Source organism: Python bivittatus, unplaced genomic scaffold (assembly GCF_059951505.1).
Source record: "Python bivittatus isolate LINGU-HERP-01145 unplaced genomic scaffold, Pbiv_v1 ctg000700_np1212, whole genome shotgun sequence".
NCBI classification, from domain to species: domain Eukaryota; kingdom Metazoa; phylum Chordata; class Lepidosauria; order Squamata; family Pythonidae; genus Python; species Python bivittatus.
Window position 1 is genome coordinate 40993766 of NW_028277098.1, and position 13043 is coordinate 41006808.

The 13043-nt window shown below is 41.0% G+C and overlaps 1 protein-coding gene across 1 annotated transcript; it reads left to right on the forward strand.

The window, feature by feature from the left end:
• Window positions 1-8038: 8038 nt before the first annotated feature.
• LOC112541187 (CARD- and ANK-domain containing inflammasome adapter protein-like) lies at window positions 8039-10300 on the forward strand. Its single transcript, XM_025169514.2, has one exon. The coding sequence runs from the start codon at window positions 8039-8041 to the stop codon at window positions 10298-10300; it is 2262 nt and encodes a 753-aa protein (XP_025025282.2).
• Window positions 10301-13043: the final 2743 nt, after the last annotated feature.

The following is a 13043-nucleotide window of genomic DNA, read 5'->3' on the forward strand; positions in this document are numbered from 1 at the left end:
GTGCGGCGCCGCAACACAAAAATCGATTGCAACAGACGCAGCGGATCGGGTTTTTTTTTTTTTTACCGCACTCAGTCATTACTGTGTGTTATCCGACATTTTCGCTTATCTGACGTTCTGCCGGCCCATTTATGTTGGATAAGTGAGACTCTACTGTATCTCAGAGAGGAAACTCCTAGAGGCACAGTGTGGCTTTCAGCTGGAACAGAGTACAGCAGACATCATATTTGCCGTGAGTGAAGTCCATCGAGTGCATCGAGCAGAACAGGCCTCTTTACTCTGTCTTCATTGACTTGACAAAGGCATTTGACACTGTAAACAGGGAGGCTGTCTGGATCATCCTGAGACATTATGGATGCCTGAGGAAATTTGTGAAGTTGATTCAGCTGTTCCACAATGCAATGACAGGACAGGTCCTTTACAATAGTGATACATCAACTGCATTTGCTATTTCCAATGGGGTAAAGCAGGGTTGTGTGCTAGCCCCAAGTCCTTTTCAATCTGTTCTTCACTTGCATGTTGTCACATGCTATCCAGGGTCTGAAGGAGGGAGTGTACATCAGGTACTGATTGGACGGCTCTCTATTTGACTTTCACTGCTTGAGTGCACAGATGAAGAACCTCCATACATTCATCCAAGAAATTCTCTGATGACAGTGATCTACAGCTGATGCTGAACAAATTCTCAGGCACTGCTATGCTCTTCTGCCAGACTATCAGCCTGAACAAGACTAAAGTACTTTACCAGCCTTTGCCATATACCAACCCTGTAGAACCAAAAATCACTGTTGATGACACCCAGCTGACAAATGTAAGCAGTTTCAGATACTTGGGAAGCATCATCTCTTGGACAAAGAAATTGACTCCAGGATCAACAAGGCCAACCAGGTTTTGGGGCAGCTGCATACTAGACTGTTCAACCAACACAACATCCATATCTCCACAAAGCTGAAAGTCTACATAGCTGCAGTTACCCCTTCTCTCCTATATGGATGTGAGTCCTGGACTCTGTACCAAAGGCACATCAAACAACTGGAGAAACTTCACATGTGCACTCTCCACTCCATCCTTGGCCTTCGTTGGCAAGACTGTGTCACCAACCTGGAGATCTTAGATCATGCGGAGTCCACCAGCGTTGAGTCCCTGATTATCAGAGCCCAGATGCAATGGGTGGGACACATTACTAGAATGGATGACCACTGAATGCTTTATCAGTTGCTCTACGGTGTACTGGAGCCTGGGAAGAGACCTCAAGGTCGTCCACGCAAGTGCTACAAAGACACTGTGAAAGAAACCCTACAGCACTGTGACATCCAGCCAAGGGAACTAGAAGCTGCGGCTGCGGACAGAACCTGCTGGCAAGTCCTGTGCTATGAAGCCTCCACTGGTTTTGAAGACAGGTGCCACCAAAAAAATGATAGAAAACCATGAGCTGTTTCACAGAAGAACACCCACAGTTACTGCAAGAATGGACTTTCAGTGGCCCCGTTGTGCTAGACTCTGTGCTTCCAGTATGGGAGTGCAGAGCCACCTCTGTGTTCACAGATGAACTGCACAACAGTGTGTCTTCTTTGAACCCAAGGACTACCACACAAATTACACAGGGATACTCTGATACAGCATTGGTTGTGAAGAAAACAAAGCAGTAATAAAAGACATCTGCTTGCACCTCTTACTAGTCTTGGTTAATCCATAATCTAGTGGGATTTATTTTCAAATAAATAACTTAAGAACAATGTCTATACATGTAGTGACATTCTAGTTATTTACAATGCAGCAACAATTTTAGACTTCAGTACTCTATTGTAATTTGTTTTGTTGAGCCATTATACAGTCAAAGATACAAATACTTACTGCAATTTCTACCCAGAACTGCTTTCTGATTATTAAAAATGGCATGGGAGACTGTTTATTTGGCCCTGGCCACATGGCAGCTTTTAGCCACACTTTGCTGATTTCAAAAAGCTAAGCAGGGGGACACCTAGTATTTGGAAAGAAACAACTAGACGATATCATGGCTATAAACTAGAATCTGATGAAGGCAATGGCAAACACTTTCTTAGCATTTCATGGGTTCATAAAATCATCAGGAACAGAGTTCTACTTGAAGGAGAATTTACTTATTTGAAAGAGTTAATACTATAGGCTTGAAGATTCATACTTGTGAGGGTTATAGTATTCATTGGAAATAATATCCTTTAGGTTCTCTAAAGTTTACTTCTAGATTAGATTAGCTAAGTTCCAGTATATGAATACACCAGCATATATCACGCCCTGGTGTAAATGGTATTCATGGTTATTATATTTTATGTTTATACTCTGGTTGTCTCTGAGAAAGTTTACAATAATTTGTATGGAGTTCTCAGTGACATTCAATTGATGTACATTGGAGGTAAGAATCCATTCTTCTGCACTTATAAAATGATGAGGACTGAATTGTCAGTGACCAGATAAGGAACTCTTTTTTTGTCCTTGAGCCTTCTTGACTGAATTTGTCAGCCACATGGACCTCCTACATAACCCCATCTGGGCTGAAAATCATTGTTTCCCACTCACCAGATTGAGCTCTTACATGTATAGGTCTGATCAGCATCCAGCTGAATGTCACTGAGAACTCTGTTCAACCAAGATGGTCAGAGGAACTGAATATCTGCTCTGTGAGGACTGGATGCAATGATTGGGGTGCTTAACTTACAGAAAAGATGCTATTGTGATGAAGACTGGGGTTTATAAAAGTATGTGCGATAAAGGAAAGATGAAGAGGTAGTTTTTTCTCTATCTCCCATGATATTAGAATGAGAGGCCGCCCAATGTAACTGACTAATAGAAGATTTAAATTGATGACAAGAAATATTTCTTCATGTAGCCTGTAATCAGCCAGTGGAATGTACTGCCACAAGTACTGCCACTAATTCAGATGGCCTCAAAAAGAGAGTAGACAAATTCCTGGAGGAGAGGCCCTGAACAGACTATGATACAGAACCCAGACAGTGATCTTTCCTGCATCTTCTTTCAACTCCTTGTTTAGTGACCACAATTGGGACAAGCAACTCAGTCATTAGGCAAAGCAGTTGCTAAGTAAAACCACAACTGTGCTTATGATCCAACTTAAACTTTCCTTTGCTTTGCAGACCTGCAGAAGTTGTAAATGCAAGGATCGGTCATAAAGTTACTTTTTCATCACCGCTGTAACTGCGAATGTTGCTAAACAAGGCAGTTGCTAAACGAGGGCTACCTGTACAATAGTCTGTGTGAGACAAGGAAAGCTATTAATTAGCAACAGAACATGGAGAACTGAGTTTTCTTTTGATCAGGCTAGAGAGAGTTCTCTTTGTTGTTCAACAAGGTACAAAAGGCCATGCAAAGTTCTAACTCCTTGGTTTCTTTTTTTGTGGCTTATCAGTTTTGGACCCAGCAACTGCCTTGAAATGGAAGTTCCCCATCCACAGAAACAACTGGGAAATATTATAGTTTATGTAATGGCAAGCCCCAGTCATGAAATTGTTTGATCATCAGGGAACTCACTTTTGTCTAGATTGTTAATGACCTTAACAATAAAAGCACCTATGCCCCGAGGCAGGCCGAACATCTGGCCAACAAACGACACATGGATGCAGGGATACCATGGCAGCAGGGAGGAGGTCAATGCCAGAAGTCTCCTTTCAATTTCTGAACATCATGTTGCTCCCTCTCTGTGCAAAATGTATTTTAGTAACTGAAATTATTTCTAAATAATACAGAGGCAGATTGAACAGATGTAGTAAAATCAGATCATGAGAATGGTCTCCGTTATGCCAAGAAAAATCGTGCTTCTCAGTTTGACAAAATATACGTTCATAACTCAGGTGCTTACAGTTAGGCATACCATATTTTCAATCAGTTAACGGGGCACAATGCTCATGATCAGCAGATTTGCACAGACAAAGCTCAGCTTTAGCACTTTTTCAAATCTCACTCCCTGTTTGCTTGTGCAGCCCTAATTTCTGGAACTTTTTTGGGAATCCAGCTAGGACACCTGAACTGAAGTACAAAACTGGGACAAGCCTAGTCAAACTGGGATGTACAGTAAGCCTATTTATAGCATTTTAATAACAGGATAGGCCCAGAGTTATTGAAGCAAGACATTCTCCAAAAAGTCCCAAGTAAAAGGAAAGCATTCAACATCTCAATTCCAGTCCAGGTCACTGCCTAGCTTGTAACAAAGATGCTGAATGTTTTCAATAAAGACCAGGCAACAATCATGTTGTGCTTCAATGGCTAAATCTCAAATTAAAATGCATGCTGGGAAACATTAATAACACAACTTCACTCACTACTGATATATTTATGTTCATCCATTCCAGCTGTTATGTTAAGCCAAATTCCCTAGAGAATATAATGAAGATATTGGAAATCATTCAGTTGCATGGCATGCCATTTTAACAGGTTCCAGGTCTCTAAATACTTTAAAGCTACTTCCAAGGGTGGTTGTCAAATACACTCAAAAGAGAAACAGTGACCTCTTCTGGGTTTAGTAAAAATATCAAGCCATAAATGGCAAGAAGCTGATGTAATATTTGCCTAAAAAAGATTAAAAAATCATGTTAAACAAATCTTACGTTGCCTAAGTACACTGTTTTTGAAAGCAGACTGTTACATCAAGAAACATTCATCTTGGAGAATTCAAAACCCTTAAAGCTTCAAAGCATACAGACCTTCAAAGACAGATAGGAAGACTAAACAATTAACTTAAAACACTCATCTTCTTCTTTCAAGTACTGTAGTGATTAACTTGCTGTCCCAGTTGCTGGACCAGCATTACTAGTTTAAACAAACAAAATGTCTTGACGTGTTTAATGGGTACATTTCACTCAGATACAAAGGGCCAAATAACTCAGTATATCGCTTTTCAAAACATTTTCAAAACATTCATATTTGCATCCATTCTCCTCCCATTAGCCTCATACAGACCAATAACAGAAAATGTTTCAGTTCTAGCGTAGTTTCAACCTCCCGATTCACCATGACTGTGTAATACTTAAAAAAACAAAAACCAGCAAATATTCTGCTTCCTTATGGACTGTTTCCACGCAGATACATTTTTCAACCACATCCACATGGTGTATTAACTAGTAAGTTGACCCTGAAAATGTTTGATCTGTTTGTTTCCCTCAGACTACCCAGTTGTAAATTACTTGCTGTTCCCTGAGATATAGAAGCCCTTCCTTCATGTGTATGTAGGTATATGTGTTTGTGTGTATGTGTGTGTTGGGCTCCAAAATGGCGTTTGTGAAGATTTACATGGCTGCCTAGACAAATAATAGTGACCTGTCAGCGAGGAATCATTGCCGCCACAGTCAGTGGGGTGATGGATTGGGGATGCTGTGGCATCTTTTTGTATGATTGATGAATATTGTTAGTGGAATGTACTAACTATAGGTTTATCACTTCTCTGTGGGTGCAAATGATAGGTGGGCATCAATCCTCATCAAGACAGCTCGATGTGTACAATGCAGGGTTAGGTATTTCTGAGATTTCTACATCATTTTGTGTCACCCCACCCCAAGAAGCCCAGCATATATAGGGTATAACTGTTCTGCTATTGTAGCGTCGTGTTCAGTCTATCTTCCCTCCTGCTGTAAGTACCAATAGGATTCTTTTATTAATCTGCTATTTATTAGATGCCATCATTACAATATTTCCAAATCATTTTAATGAAAATGCCTACATTGTTAAAATATTTTATCTTCTAAACTTGAAACTTAACTTTACCAAAACAATATGATCTTTACTAAAATGTGCAAAAAATCTTTATACACACACACACACACACACACACACACACACAAATCCCCTCTCACCCCTATGGATGGTATGTGTCTTCCTTAATTTTGGGTCCTCCACCAGAGGCCTGAGAGTTGGAGGGTTCTGCACAGTATCTGAGCTGTTCCTAGCACTGCACTCTTCTGGACAGAGAGCTCCGATGTTGTTCCTGGGATCTGTTGGAGCCACTCTCCCAGCTTGGGAGTCACAGCCCTGAGTGCTCTTACCACCACTGGGGCCACTTTGGGCTTTACTTTCCACATCCTCTCTAGTGCCTCCTTCAGGCCCTGGTACTTCTCCAGCTTCTCATACTCCTTCTCTCTGATGTTGCTGTCACTTGGCACTGCTACGTCTATCACTGTCAGGTTCAGCCCAAGAACAACAGCGAGACAGTCCAGAATCAGTTCAGCTCCTTTATTAGCTTACACCTAATAGATAGAATCTCGCCAGACTAATTCTAATCCCCAACAACAGCAACTATAACCATGATGCCCTTAGGGAGGGGCCAGTCTCCTTCTCTTGACTTTCCCACACTCCAGCTGGGGGCGGAAGAGGTGCTTTCCCTGAATCTCCCCCCTCCCAGCAACCTTGAAGTTCCATTCCAGAATCCTCCCCGGTCATGTCTTCCATCACAATCACCACCACTGTCTTCTGATCCTTGTCTACTACCAGGATGTCTGGTTGATTGGCCATTACCTGCCTGTCCATCTGGATCTAGAAGTCCCACAGGATCTTAGCCCTGCTATTCTCCACAACCTTCTGTGGAATCTCCCATCTGGACTTGGGAGGGTCGGTCTAGCCCATACAGCGTGCAGATGTTCCTGTACACAATGCCAGCTACTTGGTTGTGTCATTCAGTCTATGCTGTTCCTGCCTGCATCTTACACCCTGCTACTATGTGCTGGATTGACTCTGAGACCTCTCTGCACAGTCTACACCTTGGGTCCTGTCTAGTGTGGTAGACCCCTGCTTCTATGGATCTGATGCTTAGTGCATGTTCTTGTGCTACTATGATCAGTGCCTCAGTGCTGTCTTTTAGTACAGCCCTTTCCAGCCACTGGTAGGATTTCCCAATGTCAGCCACCTCAGCAATCTGTCAATGGTACATCCCATGCAGGGTCTTGTCTTACCATGGTACTTCCTCTGCTTGAACTTCCTCCTGCTGCTGCCTCAAGCATTCTCTTAGCAGCTCATCTTTGGGTGCCATCTTACTGATATATGCCTGGATGCTCTGGGTTTCATCCAGGACAATGGCTTTGACACTCACTAGACCGCGCCCACCCTCTTTCCAGCTGGTGTACAGTCTCTGGATGTAGGACTTGGGGTAGAAACCTCCGTACATTGTGAGGAGCTTCCAGGTCTTCACATCAGCAGCCTCCATGTCCTCCTTTGGCCAGCTCACAATACCAGCAGGGTATCTGATGACTGGCAGAGCACACATGTTTATGGTGTGGATCTTGTTCTTTCAATTGAGCTGGCTCTTCAGGACCGGCCTTATCCTTTGGTGGTACTTGGATGTTGCTGTCTTCCTTGCCTCCTCATCATGGATCCCATGTGACTATGGAACACCAAGGTACCTGTAGCTGGTCTCTATGTCTGCTATGTTGCCTGCTAGTACATACATACATACATATATGTATATATGGTAAAATGCTATTTATCATTCTGACTTTCACAACAAGAACACTTCTTGGTAAAAAATCTTACTTGGCTTACTTTTGTTAGTAATGCAGCAGTGCTGTTCTTGAACACTGTATGAAACGCCTTTGTTTAATTAACTGAAGGCTTACTATTTTATCTTAACATTACACAAAGGCCAGTTACATAGCAACAGTAAACAGCCTGCTGGTTAGTTTTACAGTACTTTGACAGATGGCTCCCACAGCAAATAATGAAAAAAGTTTCTAATCAAGAACTTAGATACCAAGTTTGAGACACGTATTCTTGTTACAACTTTTGGGCTACCCATATATTGGAATACTTTTTAATTGCACTGTATTTTTTTTACCTTTGTCAACTCTGTTATTAAGCAACAGAAAAGAGGATAAGACATCAATGGCATTGAACCATAAAAGGTAAAGAATTTATGCTTTTTGCAGGAGGGAAAGTTTGTTCCTGATTTTTTCAGTTGAGCCACCACAATATTTGTTGGCATAAACCTCAATGAGCTACAATTACAGTAAATGCTAAACTTCAAAGGATACAGTGTATTGTTCTCAAGTCATCTAAAAACAGAATGTATTCTAGCATATTCACAAATCCATATGCCATAGAAGTACTGAAAACTAAAAAGAATGAACTTGTGGAAGGCATAAAAAACCCTGATCACCTTCTGAACTGGCTGATAGAAAATGGTGTCCTTACGGCTGAGAAAAAAATGATTTTATCCTACTATAGAACACGAACGGCAAAGAACTCCCGCGTTTTGGATATCTTGGCTTCTCAAGGTGAGCGAGCTTGCAGACTTTTTTTTTATCCATGCTTGAAACAGATTGAGCCACACTTATATAGCAATATGAGGAATTATGTGAGTGATGTGAATGGGAAAATTGGAGATTCAAGAAGACAACTGATAGGGTATCTCCTTGAAAAAGATAAAGGATGGGTTCAAAAGGATAAGGCTCCATATCAAGAGAAAAAAGATAGCCCTAGACCTATTAAGCCAAAAAAGCTGATTTGTGATAAACCTAAAGAAAAAACCACTTTGGCAGCAGGACAATCTCTAGACAATGACCTTAATGTTCCTACTGTCTTTGATTTCGTGAGGAAAGGAATTCTTTCTGATTTGGAAAAAGCCTTAAATGTGAGTAATGTGAATGCAACAAACTCTGCAAATGAAACTCTCTTACACATTGCAGCAGCTCATGGGCACACTGAAATAATTGACTATTTAATCAGCAAAGGTGCCAAACTGGAGGTCAAGGATAACAAAGGAAGAACCCCACTACACAGAGCTGCTGGGAGAGGTCATGATAAAGCAGTAAAAATGCTGCTCCAAGCTGGTGCCAACATGTACAGTTTTGATCAAGAAGGCAAAACCCCACTTCACTTGGCCAATCAGAACCAGCATATTCATGTTCTAAAGAACATTTTGAAAGAAGAGACAAGACGACACAAGAATCAGCACAACTTCCTGCACATGACTGCTCTCAAGGATGATAGTGACCTGGTTCAAATACTTTTAAAAAATGGTGCTTTGATAGATGCCAAGGATGAGAGACACCAGACTGCCTTGAGCTATGCTGTGTCTAAGGGATATGAGAAGACTGTCAAGGTACTGTTGGAAGGTGGAGCCAATGTTGATTCCAACATAACTGATGCAGCCTTTAATAGCAACAACCAATCTCTCTTCAAATTATTGCTGGAATATGCCAGAGGATTGTCATCTGAAACTATGGTATCAACCCTGTTTAAAGCCATAGAAAAAGATCTGCATGGCATTGTAGCAGCTTTAATTGAAAGAGGTACAGACATTAATGTCCGTAATGAAGAGCAGTACACACCATTGCTTGTGGCATGTGAAATGGGGAAGATTAAGTCAGCAAAAGTTCTCATTGAGAAGGGAGCCAACTTGAAGGACAAGGCTCCTAACTCAAGTAGTACCTTACACCTAGCAGTTCAAGCTGGGGCCTTTTCCATTGCAAAGATGCTTCTCCAGAAGGGGATAGATCCTAACATTACAGCTCAAGGAGATCAAACTCCCCTCCATGTTGCTGCAATACACAATAGAGGAGCCTTAGTTGACTTATTAATTGAAGGAGGAGCTAAAATTGATGGAGTCACCATAGAACTATTTACTCCATTGCACATGGCAAGCTATAAAGGTCACGTTGATGTAGCTCTAAAGCTGTTGCAACATAGAGCCAATGTCAACCTCAAGAATAAGCGATCAAAGACACCTCTTCATCTTGCAGCTGAAGTGGGGAATCCTGCTATGGTGGGACTGCTTCTGAATTCCAAGGCAGATCCAAATGCAACAGATAAAGAGAAAAAGACTCCACTTCATTTTGCAACTAAGGGAGGCCATTTTTATGCAGTAAAATCACTGTTAGTTAATAAGTCTAGAGTTGGAAGCAAAGACATGGATGGCTGCACGCCAATGCATTATGCAGCCATCAACGGGAATATGGAGATACTAAAAGAACTTTTGACTGCTGGAGATAATAAAAATATCAATGACAAAAATATTTGGAGAAAGACACTATTGCATCTTGCAGCAGAACATGGACACAGTAATTTAATAATTTTTTTGTTGAGCAATGGCTCAGCAATTAATGCCTTAGACAACAATAAAGATACCCCATTGCATTGTGCTTGCAAAGCTGGTCATTTGGATTCTGTAAGCGCACTGCTCAGCTGGTCTGCACAAGATAAAGCAAATCTACAGGCTACTAATAGCTTGAAGAAGACACCACTGCAAGTAGCAGAATCCAGTGCCACTGAACACCAAGCTCAAATTGTTAATCTTTTGAAAAAGAAAATGTTACTGATAAGGTAGATATGCAAAAAGGGAATTATATAATACACCTTGTATATCTAACTTAAGAGATCCAGTTAAAGATCTAATTGATGCATATAGTTTGCCCCAATCTGGTATCCTCCAGATGTTTGGGTTTACAGATTATCAAAACCAGAATACCGCATCTTCTCAGTGAATCAGTATTTGGCTTTTCACTGCAGGGATGAAGCATACCTGATTTATCTTTAACTGGATCTTTTGAGAAAAAACAATTAAATAAGCCAAGGTGGCCATGGAAGGAGGGCTGTAAATTTGATCTCAGGAGCAATCCTATAGAAACCCCTACCTTTTGAACCATCTATATGTACAAATATTTGTGTTGGCTTCCGCAGAGCAATTAGAGGCATCTTCTTTTTGACAGTTGCACCAAAACTGCAAAATGCTTCGCTGTAGAAATTTAAGACATTTTCTTCCTTGTCCTAGCCAGTGTTCTTCAGCAAGGCTTGATTTTGCTTACTACTTCCATGTAGTTTTGGTCTAGCTCTAAAATTATTATAATTATTAGTTTCATTTCTCTTGATTTATATGCATTGACACGAATACACATTTTATTTCTGTTAATATGTTGTTTTTGAATGGACGATAGCTGCTTCAGGCATCCAATTTTCAGAGGTGAAAGTGGGGTTATCGGCTTTAGTATAAATAAATAAGACTGCTTACACTATAAAGCTTGTAACTACACTATATTCAGCAGTGAAATATAGTTATTACCTGGCTGTATTCCTGTAAAATGTGTTGATGTTAGCACCAAGTACAACATAAGGTAGGGTTTCTGTACCAAACATATTAACACATAAATGGATATGACCCAAAGTGAACCTGGGAGTAAAGCTAGTTACCACATTATTGTATTAGATCAATACTCTTTTGTTTAGAATCCAGAAACTGTAACAGAATGCATTTGATAGTTTAAACATAAAGTATTGCTATACACTTTATATAATGGAAACATTATTATACTGGGTGTTTTGAAACTTGTTCTTAATAAAGCCAAATTGTACGGAATGTACCTTCTTCTCCCTCTGTATTGTAATTTATTAGACATTTGTCCAACTGTATCACTGACAAACTCAAGGAGCTTACATCAGGTTCTCAGGCAATCTTTCATGTAGGATTGAACACAACTGAATAGCATGTACATATCCTATATAAGGTAGTTAATAGCTCTGTGCACTGTCACATTTTTCTCAGGGTTTAAATCAACATTTTCTTAACAATTTTATAAGAAGTGATCTATAAAAACATTCCCCCAAAAGAATTTAATGTTTTGATCTTTCAGTTGTTTAAATATTAAGAATCATTTGTGGGGCTAGAACATGCATATGACATACTAACAACAAGCAGTACAATACTCCTATATTTGATAAATACCGCTGAAGATCTGAGAGATCAGGTTGCAGATAGATCATCCTGAAGCTCTTTCACTGAGGTTTCTAATCTCATGGATTGGGAAAGGTGGCAAATGAAAGGAGAAATCCAGCTTTTTACTTGCCAGGTCTCCAAATCCATAAATCTACTGACCCATTAGACTGGGAAACCGGTGGGCTTTGAAAAAGCCATCTCACCTGGCAGACCTGGGGTTTCACAAGCTTAAGAGGTGGGGGTGGGGTGGGATTGTGCAATATTAATTGGACTCCTTTTGAACACAGGCTCAGCACTCTTCCAAAAACAAATGCTAAATGTGTTCAAAAAAAGTCCAGAGGTGGGGGAAGTAGCTGTGTGGTAAAAGAGCAAGAGGAGCTGGCTCTTTCTCTCTTTATCATGCAGCCACCCCACACCAGTCAGTTTCAGCTGAGCTGATCTTCTTTCAAATCCAGCTCTCAGAGCTTGAGATCAGCTTGGAGGCCCAGTCAGAGACCCTGGTTTAAAATGCCAGACTGCAGTACAAATGGCATTGGAGTAGAACTAGATGGCTTGGCAACATATTTTTGTTTTTCCTGCTGTGTCCCCATAATGTTGCCTGCAGTTTGTCCTCTACCTATGAAAGAGGCTTAAATTGTCCTTTGCTGTACCAGTGTAAACAAAGTATTTTGCCCCCCCTTATTCTCACGGCATCCAAGCCTCATGGTGTTTAAAATCTGCTAGGTTTTGTCACCTATAACCTTGGAGGAAATTCAGGTGTCTGCTGTGATTTAAACAGATGTAAGTGAAGGTTCACAATGAGGACAGCACTTTCCCATCAGCATAGTTTTCTGAATATTTAAGAATAGGTGGGAAGCACCTCAACTCAGTACTGGGAAAGGTCTTCAATAATAAAATATTTCCCAATACAAGGGGGTTTAAGACAAGAGCAAGATCAGGGTACAAATCAGGTCTAGGTCCAAGTAATCAGTCCTGGACATGAGGCAAGGATTCTAACAACTGATCACTCGAACACAGAAGGCAAGGATCTTGTTAGTAGCACACTAGATCTTTTCAAACTGCCCTGCTTTATAAATTAATTGGTGGCACTGATCCAGTTCAGACTGCCTGTCTGTTCAGGAACAACCCTGATTCCTGGCTGTTTCTCCCAAAGACTTTCCCTGTAGTCCCTCTCTCCTGCAGCTTTCAGCTATGTGGTTTTCAATGCTTTGCTGCTCTCAGGAACTTGGAGGTTGCTTGGAGGAACTCTGCACAGGATCTTTGCTGCAGCTCTTCCCCAGTGCTGCCATTTGTCTCTGGACCCCTCATCTCCAGGACCCCTCCTGGCTCCGCTTCATCCTCTGCAGATGAATCCCTCATG